Source organism: Nerophis lumbriciformis, linkage group LG33 (genome assembly GCF_033978685.3).
Source record: "Nerophis lumbriciformis linkage group LG33, RoL_Nlum_v2.1, whole genome shotgun sequence".
NCBI lineage: Eukaryota > Metazoa > Chordata > Actinopteri > Syngnathiformes > Syngnathidae > Nerophis > Nerophis lumbriciformis.
In genome coordinates this window covers 25,064,418-25,082,500 of record NC_084580.2, presented here as the reverse complement: position 1 = coordinate 25,082,500, position 18,083 = coordinate 25,064,418, and the positions used below count along the sequence as shown (strand labels likewise).

General features: G+C 41.7%; 1 protein-coding gene across 2 annotated transcripts in view; it reads right to left on the bottom strand.

Annotated features, from left to right (window-relative positions):
* Positions 1-17,768: 17,768 nt before the first annotated feature.
* The window catches only part of LOC133575843 (uncharacterized), a 48,991-nt gene continuing 48,676 nt past the window's right edge, over positions 17,769-18,083 (bottom strand). For both annotated transcript variants that reach the window (XM_061928714.1, XM_061928715.1), the window contains exon 10: positions 17,769-18,029. In XM_061928714.1, the coding sequence (XP_061784698.1) occupies positions 17,982-18,029 (48 nt within the window). In that variant the 3' untranslated portion in view covers positions 17,769-17,981. The remainder of the gene's footprint in view (positions 18,030-18,083) is intronic.

Genomic DNA, 18,083 nt, shown 5'->3' with positions numbered 1-18,083 from the left:
CTATCAAACTCTTCCTGTTTGCAACTTTCATTAAACCACATACGTGAACTATATCGTCTCATCTTGAAAACATGTTCGAAAAAAGCCACCATCTCGTCTGCCACTCTCCCGTCCGGCGGCTGGCTCGTTCACTCCGCGGCCAGCCAAGGTCAACATGTTTGCACAAGGAGGAGATACGCTCGGGGTCAAAAGTTTATCGGAGAAGCAGAAAGGAGCCATTCAGGTCCGGCACCCGGGGGACGGACAATGGACTGGAGATGGCGATCAGGACCGCACAATGCTGCTGACCTGCACCGTCCACTCCCGCCTGCACCTTCCTATCTGCACACCCGCTTCTCGGTGTTCCCGCGGCCGATCAATAAGGCCCGTATAGAATGGCTGACTTGAAATGAGCTGGGAAAAGTAATGACAAAAAATATCAATAAGTGTAGATAATGTGACTGCAAACGTCTTTATTGCCGTGGCTGTAATGGAAAGCCATTACCGTTTTACTGCCAAATTCCCTAAGCAGTTGTAATTGCAATATTATAGCCTATTACAGAGCAGTTGTGATATTTTTATTGATGCAACATCTATATTTCCTCTCGGTGGAATGAGCCCAACATTAATAAACAGCGTAAGATACTCCAGACTTTGTAAAAGTAGCTGCCTGCGTTCAGACGTGTTCCAACACCAAAAAAAAAATAAATGTAAAGTTAAAAAAAAAAAATTGAATTTTTTAAAAAAATTAAAAATTAAAAAAATAATAATTAAAAATTAAAAAAATAATAATTAAAAATTTAAACATTTTTTTTTTTTAATTCAAATTTTTTTTAAAAATTTTAAAAATTTAAATTTTTTTTACAAAAATTAAAATATAATTTAAAAAAATAAAACATTTTTTAAAACATTTTAAAAATTTAAAAAAAATGTTTTAAGTTAAAACATGATTTTCAAAGTCAAAAATGATTTTCAAGGTAAAAATAATTTTTCAAGGTAACATTTTTTTTTGAAGGTTAAAAATGATTTTCAAGGTAAACAAATGATTTTCAAGGTAAAAAAAATTTTTCAAGGTAAAATTTTTTTTTCAAGATAAATTTTTTTTTTCAAGGTAAAAAATTATTTTCAAGGTAAAAAAAATTTTTCAAGGTAAAAATTTTTTTTCAAGGTTAAAAATGATTTTCAAGGTAAACAAATGATTTTCAAGGTAAAAAAAAATTTTCAAGGTTAAATTTTTTTTTCAAGGTAAAAAATGATTTTCAAGGTAAAAAAAATGTTTCAAGGTAAAATTTTTTTTTCAAGGTTAAAAATGATTTTCAAGGTAAAAAATGATTTTCAAATATTTTAAATTTTTTAAAAATGTTTAAAAAATTTTTTTAACTTTTTTTTAAAAAAAATTCTAATTTTTCTAATTTTTCTTTTTTTTTAATTTTTTTTTTAATTTTTTTTTTTAATTTGTTTTAATTTTTTTTTTTTAATTTAAAAAAAAAAAAAATTATTCATTTTTTTAATTTTTATTTTTTTTTATTTTAAAAAAATAATAATTTTTTTTATTTATTTTTTTTAAATTTTTTTATTTATTTTTTATTTTTTTAATTTAAAAAAAAAATTTTTTTTTAAATTTTTTTAAACAATTTAAAACAATTTTAAAATGTTTTTATTTTTTTAAACAACTTTAACAATTCACTTTTCAAACGTCTTTATTGCCGTGGCTGTAATGGAAAGCCATTACCGTTTTACTGCCAAATTCCCTAAGCAGTTGTAATTGCAATATTATAGCCTATTACAGAGCAGTTGTGATATTTTTATTGATGCAACATCTATATTTCCTCTCGGTGGAATGAGCCCAACATTAATAAACAGCGTAAGATACTCCAGACTTTGTAAAAGTAGCTGCCTGCGTTCAGACGTGTTCCAACACCAACCTGTCCTGGTTTCTCTTCTCTCCTCGCCGGTACACCCGTGACAAGTCCAAACTTAGACTCCGCTATAATTTACCGTCTCGCTGACACCGTTTGTTTGCTTCGCCTCTCTTCGGCTTCTGTGAAGCACGTGCACGGGTGGGTGTGTGCTGGCGTGTTTATAGTAGCTCCGGGCTTCTGGATCCTGCCAGGCATCTCAAAACGCGGCAGGTGACCACGTCTGTTCCGTCCCAGCCGCCTCCGGGGGAGAATAGCTGGACACTCACTATTATGTTAGATCCACTATGGACTGGACTCTCACTATTATGTTGGATCCACTATGGACTGGACTCTCACTATTATGTTAGATCCACTATGGACTGGACTCTCACTATTATGTTAGATCCACTATGGACTGGACTCTCACTATTATGTTAGATCCACTATGGACTGGACTCTCACTATTATGTTAGATCCACTATGGACTGGACTCTCACACTATTATGTTGGATCCACTATGGACTGGACTCTCACTACTATGTTAGATCCACTATGGACTGGACTCTCACTATTATGTTAGATCCACTATGGACTGGACTCTCACTATTATGTTAGATCCACTATGGACTGGACTCTCACTATTATGTTAGATCCACTATGGACTGGACTCTCACACTATTATGTTAGATCCACTATGGACTGGACTCTCACTATTATGTTAGATCCACTATGGACTGGACTCTCACACTATTATGTTAGATCCACTATGGACTGGACTCTCACACTATTATGTTAGATCCACTATGGACTGGACTCTCACACTATTATGTTAGATCCACTATGGACTGGACTCTCACACTATTATGTTAGATCCACTATGGACTGGACTCTCACACTATTATGCTAGATCCACTATGGACTGGACTCTCACACTATTATGTTAGATCCACTATGGACTGGACTCTCACTATTATGTTCGATCCACTATGGACTGGACTCTCACACTATTATGTTAGATCCACTATGGACTGGACTCTCACACTATTATGTTAGATCCACTACGGACTGGACTCACACTATTATGTTAGATCCACTATGGACTGGACTCTCACTATTATGTTAGATCCACTATGGACTGGACTCTCACAATATTATGTTAGATCCACTATGGACTGGACTCTCACTATTATGTTAGATCCACTATGGACTGGACTCTCACAATATTATGTTAGATCCACTATGGACTGGACTCTCACAATATTATGTTAGATCCACTATGGACTGGACTCTCACACTATTATGTTAGATCCACTATGGACTGGACTCTCACACTATTATGTTAGATCCACTATGGACTGGACTCTCACACTATTATGTTAGATCCACTATGGACTGGACTCTCACAATATTATGTTAGATCCACTATGGACTGGACTCTCACACTATTATGTTAGATCCACTATGGACTGGACTCTCACACTATTATGTTAGATCCACTATGGACTGGACTCTCACACTATTATGTTAGATCCACTATGGACTGGACTCTCACACTATTATGCTAGATCCACTATGGACTGGACTCTCTCACAATATTATGTTAGATCCACTATGGACTGGACTCTCACACTATTATGTTAGATCCACTATGGACTGGACTCTCACTATTATGTTAGATCCACTATGGACTGGACTCTCACACTATTATGTTAGATCCACTATGGACTGGACTCTCACAATATTATGTTAGATCCACTATGGACTGGACTCTCACAATATTATGTTAGATCCACTATGGACTGGACTCTCACACTATTATGTTAGATCCACTATGGACTGGACTCTCACTATTATGTTAGATCCACTATGGACTGGACTCTCACTATTATGTTGGATCCACTATGGACTGGCCTCTCACACTATTATGTTAGATCCACTATGGACTGGACTCTCACACTATTATGTTAGATCCACTATGGACTCTCACACTATTATGTTAGATCCACTATGGACTGGACTCTCACACTATTATGTTAGATCCACTATGGACTGGACTCTCACACTATTATGTTAGATCCACTATGGACTGGACTCTCACTATTATGTTAGATCCACTATGGACTGGACTCTCACACTATTATGTTAGATCCACTATGGACTGGACTCTCACACTATTATGTTAGATCCACTATGGACTGGACTCTCACTATTATGTTAGATCCACTATGGACTGGACTCTCACACTATTATGTTGGATCCACTATGGACTGGACTCTCACACTATTATGTTGGATCCACTATGGACTGGACTCTCTCACTATTATGTTAGATCCACTATGGACTGGACTCTCACAATATTATGTTAGATCCACTATGGATTGGACTCTCACTATTATGTTAGATCCACTATGGACTGGACTCTCACAATATTATGTTAGATCCACTATGGACTGGACTCTCACAATATTATGTTAGATCCACTATGGACTGGACTCTCACTATTATGTTCGATCCACTATGGACTGGACTCTCACACTATTATGTTAGATCCACTATGGACTGGACTCTCACTATTATGTTAGATCCACTATGGACTGGACTCTCACTATTATGTTAGATCCACTATGGACTGGACTCTCACACTATTATGTTAGATCCACTATGGACTGGACTCTCACACTATTATATTAGATCCACTATGGACTGGACTCTCACTATTATGTTAGATCCACTATCGACTGGACTCTCACACTATTATGTTAGATCCACTATGGACTGGACTCTCACAATATTATGTTAGATCCACTATGGACTGGACTCTCACAATATTATGTTAGATCCACTATGGACTGGACTCTCACACTATTATGTTAGATCCACTATGGACTGGACTCTCACTATTATGTTCGATCCACTATGGACTGGACTCTCACACTATTATGTTAGATCCACTATGGACTGGACTCTCACTATTATGTTAGATCCACTATGGACTGGACTCTCACTAATATGTTAGATCCACTATGGACTGAACTCTCACAATATTATGCTAGATCCACTCGACGTCCATTGCACCGGTCGCCCAGGGGGGTGGTCCCCACATCTGCGTTTCTCTCCAAGGTTTCTCATTGTCCCATTGGGTTGAGTTTTTCCTTGCCCTGATGTGGGATCTGAGCCGAGGATGTCGTTGTGGCTTGTGCAGCCCTTTGAGACACTTGTGATTTAGGGCGATATAAGTAAACATTGATTGATTGATTGACTCCAAAGTCCTTAGTGACTTCGACTTCGGACAGAAACTCATCCGTCGATGGATTGACGTTTTCTGGCAAGCGGTTTCAAGTTGAACAATTGAAGTTGAGCAGAACTTCAAGAAACAATCGGAAGAAAACATTGTTTTGAGTAATGGATTATATTTCTGGATGTTCCCCACACAGACCACCACGTTTACGATGCGACACATGAACACAACAAACCAAGGACGCGTACTGTACAGGTACAGAAGTGGTTTCCGATAACATTTCTCAACCTTGGCTTCCGGTGCGTACAAGTGAATGATAGAAAACACAGTGAACAGTTCCAAGATAACCTTAGTCTATGCCGCATGCTTCTGGACAAGATCTCTGCTAAACCACGTCCGTCTTCGACGGGCCGGGTTGCATTTTAAGTGATTTTTTTACATGAACCAAGTGGTGAGCAGGAACAGGGGCTGCGGATCCCTCGTTCCAAAGTCCCTTCAAAACACGCCGTCAGTGACAAAAGACTCAGTTCTGAGTTGAACACACCAGAGAGTACTTGATTTGATTTTTTACCTGCTTATTCGGGTTTGGGGACAACAGTCTCAGTAGGGAAGCCCTTACCACCACCTCCGGCTGCAAGACCCAACTCCTCACAGAAGGTACTCTGTCGTTTTACCCCAACTCTGAACACAGATTTCTAAATACCTATGATGGGGTTCGGCAAGGCTCCTAAAGAACCCAATTAGTGCCAATGATGAATGGGGTTTCCAAAAGGTCTACAATGCACCCAAAAATGGCCAGCGACCCTGCCCTCAAACTCTTTAGGTAGATTTTGGACCTTTTGGTGTTACTAGTACTGGGATATTTGGGGGAAGACGGTCCTAATTTTTGACCTTGGTCGTTTCCTGAGTCCATGGTCTACCTTGCGTACAAATAGATAGGCCACAATCTCTTTGGAGCCACTTGTGGTGAAAAAGTGTCCCTAAAAGTCCCAGCCCCAATTTGCAAGAAGTATTATATATGGGGCGGCATGGCGTAGTGGGTAGAGCAACCGTGCCAGAAACCTGAGGGTTTCAGGTTCGCTCCCCGCCTCTTACCATCCAAAAATCGCTGCCGTTGTGTCCTTGGGCGGGACACTTCACCCTTTGCCCCCGGTGCCACTCACACCGGTGAATTGAATGATAGGTGGTGGTCGGAGGGGCCGTTGGCGCAAATTGCAGCCACGCTTCCGTCAGTCTACCCCAGGGCAGCTGTGGCTATGAAAGTAGCTTACCACCACCAGGGGTGAATGAATGATGGGTTCTACATGTAAAGCGACTTTGGGTACTTAGAAAAGCGCTATATAAATCCCAGTTGTTATTATTATTATATACTGTAAGTGCCCTAAACCATCAGAGAAAAGCAACTTCCCCTTACCCTAATCTGGTTTTGTAGGGATTTCCAAGTTCCAATTTAAAATATTAAAAGGTTCCAAAAAAACCCCAAGTTGTGGGGTTGCCCAAAAATGTCTGAAATGCACTCAAAAGGTCCTGGACTCTTTGGGACATGTCGGACCTTTTGGAGCCCCAGGACTTTTAGTGGTAAGTTGGTTTTGGGATACAATGGGACCTTCATGTCTCTCAGTCTTTTCCTGAGTCAATGGACTTTAGTAGATAGGCCGTAATCCCTTTGGAGCCACGTCGGGTAAAAAAAGTGCTCCTCGAAGTCCTAGTTCCAAATGCAGAGAAACTTGTCTTCCCCTCACTACACCACGACCCATTTCCATTTGGGAAAGTTGGAACATCTTACCAAGGAGGCGTCCGGGAGGTATCTAAAATAGACTCCACGCCACATTAGCAGTCTCCTCTTGAGGTGAAGGATCATTGGCTCTACTCAGAGACACTCCCGGATGATCGAGGTCACCACCTTTGGTCTTAGTCCAGTCATCCTGTGGCGGGACTCATGTCCTAGATTTTGTCCTTTCGGTCACTACCTGAAGCCCATTATCACAGGCGAGGGTAAGATCGTAAACCGACCAGTAAATTGGGAGCTTTCCTTTCTGGCTCAGCTCGCGCTTGACTACAATGGTCAGGTACAGCGACCAATCTGAATGTGGTTTTCTACGAGGTCTAAATTGCACCCATTTAAAACCTGGAGGGACCACAGGAAGGTCTCATTTGCACATGAAGGAGTCCCAAAAAGTCAGGAACTAACCAAAATAATTGCATCGTCCCGTCCTATTTGGGCACAAGTCGTACCTTTTGATACATTTGGAAACTAGTATATTTTTGGAGGAACCTGGAATCCTAAGGGTTCAGCCCCATTACACGGAACATGATACCTTTTGAGGGGTGATGACGGCCCTTTTGGCGGAATCTGGGCCGACTGAGGTTCTATTTGGAAGAGTGTAAAGCCATTGACTTTTTCCTCATCTAAGAGAATAGCCCCTAGATCCTTTGGAGCCAAGTAATCCAAGTTCAGATGTGGCCTCACTCAAAAACCTGCGATACTTGAAGTCCTCACACCTAATCCACTTTGGAGAACCGCGACCTCAGCTTTGGGGGTACTGAGTCTCATCCCAAAAGCTTCAGACTCAGCTACCTACTGCCCCAGTAAACGCTGGATTTAGTTTTTCCTCGCTAAAGGATACCAAACGAGACAAGACCAATCTGGGTATGACAACTTACAAGAGACTAGAAACCAATCAGTTAAAGCAAATGATTAAAAGTAATAACGGAGATAGTTTTACCGTCAATTGAAAACAAACAAGGTACCCAGATTTCCCTTGCCCGGACGCGGGTCACCGGGGCACCCCTCTGGAGCCAGGCCCGGAGGTGGGGCACGATGGCGAGCGCCTGGTGGCCGGGCCTGTCCCCATGGGGCTTAGAATGGTCAGACCTAGTCATAGACTTAGACTGGTCAGATCTAGTCTTTGACTTAGATTAGTCAGATCTAATCTTAGACATACATTGGTCAGATCTAGCCTTAGATTGGTCACAGCTAATTTTAGGCTTAGATTGGTCAGACCGAGTCAAATACTTAGATTGGGCAGACCTAGTCTTAGATGGGTCAGATTTAGTCTTGGACTTAGATTGGTCACAGCTAATTTTAGGCTTAGATTGGTCAGACCTTGTCATAGACTTAGATTGGTCAGTACTCATCTTAGATTGCTCAGATCTATATGAAGACTTCGACTGGTCAGATCTAGATTGGTCAGCTCTAGTCTTAGATCGGTCAGATCTAGTCATAGACTTAGATTGGTCAGATATCGTCTTAGATTGGTCAAAACTAGTTGAAGACATAGATTGGTCAGATCTAGTCTTAGATTGGTCAGGTGTAGTCTTGGACTTAGATTGGTCAAAGCTAATTTTAGGCTTAGACTGGTCAGATCTAGTCTTTGACTTAGATTGGTCAGATCTAGTCTTAGATTGGTCAGATCTAGCCTTAGATTGGTCACAGCTAATTTTAGGCTTAGATTGGTCAGACCTAGTCAAATACTTAGATTGGGCAGATCTAGTCTTAGATGGGTCAGATTTAGTCTTGGACTTAGATTGGTCACAGCTAATTTTAGGCTTAGATTGGTCAGACCTTGTCATAGACTTAGATTGGTCAGTACTCATCTTAGATTGCTCAGATCTATATGAAGACTTCGACTGGTCAGATCTAGATTGGTCAGCTCTAGTCTTAGATCGGTCAGACGATCGACAGGTTGCTACACTACGTGTGGATATAACGAACGGTACGGGGACCGCGGAATCTGGTTAACAGAAGAGTGGAGTTCGGTACACTGTCAAAAACAAAGTCCGTAGAAAAAACTGGTAGCTGAGTGGCCAGAAACGTAACCTCTAAAATAAAAGTGGTACAGTTTTTTTCCCCCAGGAATTTGAGGGTTCCTGGTTTAAGTCCAGCTTCCGCCATCCTAGTCCCTGCCCTTGTGTCCTTGGCCAGGACACTTTACCCACCTTGCTCCCAGTGCCACCCACTCACGTAGCTTAAATGTCAATATTGGGTCTTTCAGTCAGGAACAGTGTGGTTTTCGTCCTGGTCGTGGAACTGTGGACCAGCTCTATACTCTCGGCAGGGTCCTTGAGGGTGCATGGGAGTTTGCCCAACCAGTCTACATGTGTTTTGTGGACTTGGAGAAGGCATTCGACCGTGTCCCTCGGGAAGTCCTGTGGGGAGTGCTCAGAGAGTATGGGGTATCGGACTGTCTGATTTTGGCGGTCCGCTCCCTGTATGATCAGTGTCAGAGCTTGGTCCGCATTGCCGGCAGTAAGTCGGACACGTTTCCAGTGAGGGTTGGACTCCGCCAAGGCTGCCCTTTGTCACCGATTCTGTTCATAACTTTTATGGACAGAATTTCTAGGCGCAGTCAAGGTGTTGAGGGGATCCGGTTTGGTGGCTGCAGGATTAGGTCTCTGCTTTTTGCAGATGATGTGGTCCTGATGGCTTCATCTGGCCAGGATCTTCAGCTCTCGCTGGATCGGTTCGCAGCCGAGTGTGAAGCGACTGGGATGAGAATCAGCACCTCCAAGTCCGAGTCCATGGTTCTCGCCCGGAAAAGGGTGGAATGCCATCTTCGGGTTGGGGAAGAGACCCTGCCCCAAGTGGAGGAGTTCAAGTACCTCGGAGTCTTGTTCACGAGTGAGGGAAGAGTGGATCGTGAGATCGACAGGCGGATCGGTGCGGCATCTTCAGTAATGCGGACGCTGTATCGATCCGTTGTGGTGAAGAAGGAGCTGAGCCGGAAGGCAAAGCTCTCAATTTACCGGTCGATCTACATTCCCATCCTCACCTATGGTCATGAGCTTTGGGTTATGACCGAAAGGACAAGATCACGGGTACAAGCGGCCGAAATGAGTTTCCTCCGCCGGGTGGCGGGTCTCTCCCTTAGAGATAGGGTGAGAAGCTCTGTCATCCGGGGGGAGCTCAAAGTAAAGCCGCTGCTCCTCCACATCGAGAGGAGCCAGATGAGGTGGTTCGGGCATCTGGTCAGGATGCCACCTGATCGCCTCCCTCGGGAGGTGTTTAGGGCACGTCCGACCGGTAGGAGGCCACGGGGAAGACCCAGGACACGCTGGGAAGACTATGTCTCCCGGCTGGCCTGGGAACGCCTCGGGATCCCCCGGGAAGAGCTGGACGAAGTGGCTGGGGAGAGGGAAGTCTGGGCTTCCCTGCTTAGGCTGCTGCCCCCGCGACCCGACCTCGGATAAGCGTAAGAAGATGGATGGAGATGGATGGATGGGTCTTTCAGTCACTAGAGAAAAAGCACCATTTTTATGATAAAATTCTCGCAATTGAGCTGCCAGTTTTTTGCGGTAAAATCTATCCATCCATCCATCTACAGCCCAGACTTCCCTCTCCCGAGCCACTTCGTCCAGCTCCTCCCGGTGGATCCCGAGGTGCTTCCAGGCCAGCCGGGAGAGATAGTCTTCCCGACGTGTCCTGGGTCTTCCCCGTGGCCTCCTACCGGTCGGACGTGCCCTAAACACCTCCCTAGGGAGGCGTTCGGGTGGCATCCTGACCAGATGCCCGAACCACCTCATCTGGCTCCTCTCCATGTGGAGGAGCAGCGGCTTTACTTTGAGCTCCTCCCGGATGGCAGAGCTTCTCACCCTATCTCTAAGGGAGAGACCCGCCACCCGGCGGAGGAAACTCATTTGCACCCGTGATCTTGTCCTTTCGGTCAAAACCCAAAGCTCATGACCATAGGTGAGGATGGGAACGTAGATCGACCGGTAAATTGAGAGCTTTGCCTTCCGGTTCAGCTCCTTCTTCACCACAATGGATCGATACAGCGTCCGCATTACTGAAGACTCTGCACCTCACAATCCACTCTTCCCTCACTCGTGAACAAGACTCCGAAGCACTTGAACTCCTCCACAAAATCTACACACATTTTTTTTCACAGGGTATGGCAACTGCCAAATGTTTACCCCGGCCTTCTGCGGAACCGCCAAAACCTTGAGACATATGGAGTTGAAGTTGAACAGTATCTTTGAAAGTATTTCTAGGTCATTGACAAGCTGAGTAGACTGTGAAGAGTACTTCTGGGTTAGGGTTGTCCACACACTGTAGTACGTTATGTGTCCTACAGTGGATCTGGGTTCGGTTTTTCCTCATCCCTCACTTGAAGCGTGACTGAAGAACGCACTACCGCCCTGATAAGTCCGAAGGAGAAAGAGATGATACGGTATTATCTGCACACGGGTGCTACCTGGGGATTTTTGTTTCTCAGCTTCGGGTGTTGCCAAGTCTTTGATCGTAAACCACCTACCGCAGGGGTGCACAAACATTTTCCACTAAGGGGCCACAGACTGACAAATCAAAGGATGCGGGTCAGCTCTAGTCTTAGATCGGTCAGATGTAGTCATAGACTTAGATTGGCCAGATATCGTCTTAGATTGGTCAAAACTAGTTGAAGACCCAGATTGTTCAGATCTATTCTTAGACTTAGATTGGTCAGATCTAGTCTTGGACTTAGATTGCTCACAGCTAATTTTAGGCTTAGAATGGTCAGACCTAGTCATAGACTTAGACTGGTCAGATCTAGTCTTTGACTTATATTAGTCAGATCTAATCTTAGACTTAGATTGGTTAGATCTAGCCTTAGATTGGTCACAGCTAATTTTAGGCTTAGATTGGTCAGACCTAGTCAAATACTTAGATTGGGCAGATCTAGTCATAGATGGGTCAGATTTAGTCTTGGACTTAGATTGGTCACAGCTAATTTTAGGCTTAGATTGGTCAGACCTTGTCATAGACTTAGATTGACCAGATCTAGTCTTGGACTTAGATTGCTCACAGCTAATTTTAGGCTTAGAATGGTCAGACCTAGTCATAGACTTAGACTGGTCAGATCTAGTCTTTGACTTAGATTAGTCAGATCTAATCTTAGACTTAGATTGGTCAGATCTAGCCTTAGATTGGTCACAGCTAATTTTAGGCTTAGATTGGTCAGACCGAGTCAAATACTTAGATTGGGCAGATCTAGTCTTAGATGGGTCAGATTTAGTCTTGGACTTAGATTGGTCACAGCTAATTTTAGGCTTAGATTGGTCAGACCTAGTCATAGACTTAGATTGGTCAGTACTCATCTTAGATTGCTCAGATCTATATGAAGACTTCGACTGGTCAGATCTAGATTGGTCAGCTCTAGTCTTAGATCGGTCAGATCTAGTCATAGACTTAGATTGGTCAGATATCGTCTTAGATTGGTCAAAACTAGTTGAAGACCCAGATTGTTCAGAACTATTCTTAGACTTAGATTGGTCAGATCTAGTCTTGGACTTAGATTGCTCACAGCTAATTTTAGGCTTAGAATGGTCAGACCTAGTCATAGACTTAGACTGGTCAGATCTAGTCTTTGACTTAGATTAGTCAGATCTAATCTTAGACTTAGATTGGTCAGATCTAGCCTTAGATTGGTCACAGCTAATTTTAGGCTTAGATTGGTCAGACCTAGTCAAATACTTAGATTGGGCAGATCTAGTCTTAGATGGGTCAGATTTAGTCTTGGACTTAGATTGGTCACAGCTAATTTTAGGCTTAGATTGGTCAGACCTTGTCATAGACTTAGATTGGCCAGATCTAGTCTTGGACTTAGATTGCTCACAGCTAATTTTAGGCTTAGAATGGTCAGACCTTGTCATAGACTTAGACTGGTCAGATCTAGTCTTTTACTTAGATTAGTCAGATCTAATCTTAGACTTAGATTGGTCAGATCTAGCCTTAGATTGGTCACAGCTAATTTTAGGCTTAGACTGGTCAGACCTAGTCAAATACTTAGATTGGGCAGATCTAGTCTTAGATGGGTCAGATTTAGTCTTGGACTTAGATTGGTCACATCTAATTTTAGGCTTAGATTGGTCAGACCTTGTCATAGACTTAGATTGGCCAGATCTAGTCTTGGACTTAGATTGCTCACAGCTAATTTTAGGCTTAGAATGGTCAGACCTAGTCATAGACTTAGACTGGTCAGATCTAGTCTTTGACTTGGATTAGTCAGATCTAATCTTAGACTTAGATTGGTCAGATCTAGCCTTAGATTGGTCACAGCTAATTTTAGGCTTAGATTGGTCAGACCTAGTCAAATACTTAGATTGGGCAGATTTAGTCTTGGATTTAGATTGGTCACAGCTAATTTTAGGCTTAGATTGGTCAGACCTTGTCATAGACTTAGATTGGTCAGTACTCATCTTAGATTGCTCAGATCTATATGAAGACTTCGACTGGTCAGATCTAGATTGGTCAGCTCTAGTCTTAGATCGGTCAGATCTAGTCATAGACTTAGATTGGTCAGATATCGTCTTAGATTGGTCAAAACTAGTTGAAGACATAGATTGGTCAGATCTAGTCTTAGATTGGTCAGGTGTAGTCTTGGACTTAGATTGGTCAAAGCTAATTTTAGGCTTAGACTGGTCAGATCTAGTCTTTGACTTAGATTGGTCAGATCTAGTCTTAGATTGGTCAGATCTAGCCTTAGATTGGTCACAGCTAATTTTAGGCTTAGATTGGTCAGACCTAGTCAAATACTTAGATTGGGCAGAGCTAGTCTTAGATTGGTCAGATCTAGCCTTAGATTGGTCACAGCTAATTTTAGGCTTAGATTGGTCAGACCTAGTCAAATACTTAGATTGGGCAGATCTAGTTTTAGATGGGTCAGATTTAGTCTTGGACTTAGATTGGTCACAGCTAATTTTAGGTTTAGATTGGTCAGACCTTGTCATAGACTTAGATTGGCCAGATCTAGTCTTGGACTTAGATTGCTCACAGCTAATTTTAGGCTTAGATTGGTCAGACCTAGTCATAGACTTAGACTGGTCAGATCTAGTCTTTGACTTAGATTAGTCAGATCTAATCTTAGACTTAGATTGGTCAGATCTAGCCTTAGATTGGTCACAGCTAATTTTAGGCTTAGATTGGTCAGACCTAGTCAAATACTTCGATTGGGCAGATCTAGTCTTAGATGGGTCAGATTTAGTCTTGGACTTAGATTGGTCACAGCTAATTTTAGGCTTAGATTGGTCAGACCTAGTCATAGACTTAGATTGGTCAGAACTCATCTTAGATTGCTCAGATCTATATGAAGACTTCGACTGGTCAGATCTAGATTGGTCAGCTCTAGTCTTAGATCGGTCAGATCTAGTCATAGACTTAGATTGGTCAGATATCGTCTTAGATTGGTCAAAACTAGTTGAAGACATAGATTGGTCAGATCTAGTCTTAGTTTGGTCAGGTGTAGTCTTGGACTTAGATTGGTCAAAGCTAATTTTAGGCTTAGACTGGTCAGATCTAGTCTTTGACTTAGATTGGTCAGATCTAGTCTTAGATTGGTCAGATCTAGCCTTAGATTGGTCACAGCTAATTTTAGGCTTAGATTGGTCAGACCGAGTCAAATACTTAGATTGGGCAGATCTAGTCTTAGATGGGTCAGATTTAGTCTTGGACTTAGATTGGTCACAGCTAATTTTAGGCTTAGATTGGTCAGACCTTGTCATAGACTTAGATTGGTCAGTACTCATCTTAGATTGCTCAGATCTATATGAAGACTTCGACTGGTCAGATCTAGATTGGTCAGCTCTAGTCTTAGATCGGTCAGATCTAGTCATAGACTTAGATTGGTCAGATATCGTCTTAGATTGGTCAAAACTAGTTGAAGACATAGATTGGTCAGATCTAGTCTTAGATTGGTCAGGTGTAGTCTTGGACTTAGATTGGTCAAAGCTAATTTTAGGCTTAGACTGGTCAGATCTAGTCTTTGACTTAGATTGGTCAGATCTAGTCTCAGATTGGTCAGATCTAGCCTTAGATTGGTCACAGCTAATTTTAGGCTTAGATTGGTCAGACCTAGTCAAATACTTAGATTGGGCAGATCTAGTCTTAGATGGGTCAGATTTAGTCTTGGACTTAGATTGGTCACAGCTAATTTTAGGCTTAGATTGGTCAGACCTAGTCATAGACTTAGATTGGTCAGAACTCATCTTAGATTGCTCAGATCTATATGAAGACTTCGACTGGTCAGATCTAGATTGGTCAGCTCTAGTCTTAGATCGGTCAGATCTAGTCATAGACTTAGATTGGTCAGATATCGTCTTAGATTGGTCAAAACTAGTTGAAGACATAGATTGGTCAGATCTAGTCTTAGATTGGTCAGGTGTAGTCTTGGACTTAGATTGGTCAAAGCTAATTTTAGGCTTGGACTGGTCAGATCTAGTCTTTGACTTAGATTGGTCAGATCTAGCCTTAGATTGGTCAGATCTAGCCTTAGATTGGTCACAGCTAATTTTAGGCTTAGATTGGTCAGACCTAGTCAAATACTTAGATTGGGCAGATCTAGTCTTAGATGGGTCAGATTTAGTCTTGGACTTAGATTGGTCACAGCTAATTTTAGGCTTAGATTGGTCAGACCTAGTCATAGACTTAGATTGGTCAGTACTCATCTTAGATTGCTCAGATCTATATGAAGACTTTGACTGGTCAGATCTAGATTGGTCAGCTCTAGTCTTAGATCGGTCAGATCTAGTCATAGACTTAGATTGGTCAAAGCTAATTTTAGGCTTAGACTGGTCAGATCTAGTCTTTGACTTAGATTGGTCAGATCTAGTCTTAGATTGGTCAGATCTAGTCTTGGACTTAGATTGGTCACAGCTAATTTTAGGCTTAGATTGGTCAGACCTAGCCAAATACTTAGATTGGTCAGATCTAGACTTAGATTGGTCAGATATACCCTTAGACTTAGATTGGTCAGATCTATTATTAGACTTAGATTGATCACATCTAGTCTTAGACTTGGATTGATCACATCTAGTGTAGCAGCTGGTGCCAAAACCCCAACAAGTTATAGTCCCAAGTTATAGTAAAGGGTAGGTCTGACCAATCTAAGTCTAAGACGAGATGTGACTAATCTAAGTTAAGGCTACATCTGACCAATCTAAGTCTTAGACTAGTTCTAACCAATCTAAGTCTACAACTAGATGTGACCAATGTGAGTCTAGGACGACATGTGCTCAATGTAAGTCTAAGACGAGATCTGACCAATTTAAGTCTAAGACTAGATCTGACCAATCTAACTGTAAGAATAGATCTGATCGATCTAAATCTGAGACTAGATGTGACCAATCTAAATTTAGAACTAGATCGGATCAATCTAAGTCCAAGACTGGATGTGACCAATCTAAGTTTAGGACTAGATCTGAATAAATCTAAGTCTAAGGGTAGACCTGACCAATCTAAGTCTAAGACTAGATGTGACTAATCTAAGTTAAGACTAGTTCTGACCAATTTAAGTCTAAGACTAGATGTGACCAATGTGAGTCTAGGACGACATGTGACCAATCTAAGTCTAAGACTAGATGTGACCAATGTGAGTCTAGGACGACATGTGATCAATCTACGTTTAAGATGAGATCTGTTCAATTTAAGTCTAAGACTAGATGTGACCAATCTAAATTTAAGACTACATGTGACCAATCTAAGTCTAAGACTAGATCTGACCGACCTATGTTTAAGTCTAGATGTGACCAATCTAAGTCTAAGACTAGATGTGACCAATCTAAGTCTAAGACTAGATGTGACCAATCTAAGTCTATGACTAGATGTGACCAATCTAAGTCTAAGACTAGATGTGACCAATCTAAGTCTAAGACTAGATGTGACCAATCTAAGTCTATGACTAGATGTGACCAATCTAAGTCTAAGACTAGATGTGACCAATCTAAGTCTATGACTAGATGTGACCAATCTAAGTCTATGACTAGATGTGACCAATCTAAGACTATGACTAGATGTGACCAATCTAAGTCTAAGACTAGATGTGACCAATCTAAGTCTATGACTAGATGTGACCAATCTAAGTCTAAGACTAGATGTGACCAATCTAAGTCTAAGACTAGATCTGACCAATCTAAGTCTATGACTAGATGTGACCAATCTAAGTCTAAGACTAGATGTGACCAATCTAAGTCTAAGACTAGATGTGACCAATCTAAGTCTAAGACTAGATCTGACCAACCTATGTTTAAGTCTAGATGTGACCAATCTAAGTCTAAGACTATATGTAACCAATCTAAATTTAAGACTACATGTGACCAATCTAAGTCTAAGACTAGATCTGACCAACCTATGTTTAAGTCTAGATGTGACCAATCTAAGGAAAAGACCAGATGTGACCAATCTAAGTCTAAGACTAGATCTGGCCAATCTAAGTCTAAGACTAGATCTAACCAATATAAGTATATGCTTAGATTTTACCAATCTAAATCTAAGAATAGATGTGACCGATCTAAGTCTAAGACGAGATGTGACCAATCTAAGTCTAAGACGAGATGTGACCAATCTAAGTCTAAGACTAGATGTGACCAATCTAAGTCCAAGACTAGATGTGACCAATCTAAGTCCAAGACTAGATCTGACCAATTTAAGTCTAAGACTAGATCTGACCAGTCTAAGACTAGATCTGACCAATCTAAGTCTAAGACTAGATCTGACCAATCTAAGTCTATGATCAGATGTGACCAATCTAAGTCTATGAGCATGAAGTGATCAGGTCTACTTGGATGTGAGGTCACAACTAATCCCTCTGTTCTAAAATGGTTGATACTAAAACCACCAAGTCACTAACCACGACATGACAGCTGGAGATGAAGTCTTCTAGAATATTTGTGGAAGAAACCGGTTGGACTGTCAAAATAAAAGCCGATTCCGACCCAAGAGTCCTTTTTAGGACATGAGAAAGCAAAGTATCTACTGTGGAGGGTCAGAATCAGCCGGACTTCAGAAACTGTTCCAGTAAGACGACAGTTATTGCCATAAACATCCATTCAGTTTTTGATATCACTCGTCTTCTTTCTCGGTGCCATTAATTTGAAAAGATTCCCACAGTTGATCATTTTAGGTCGATTCCCTGAGTTGGAGACCCACACTTGTCCTTGGCCTGAAACACACAAACAACGCAATGGTCAACACCCGGGACTTCCAAAAAACCAAA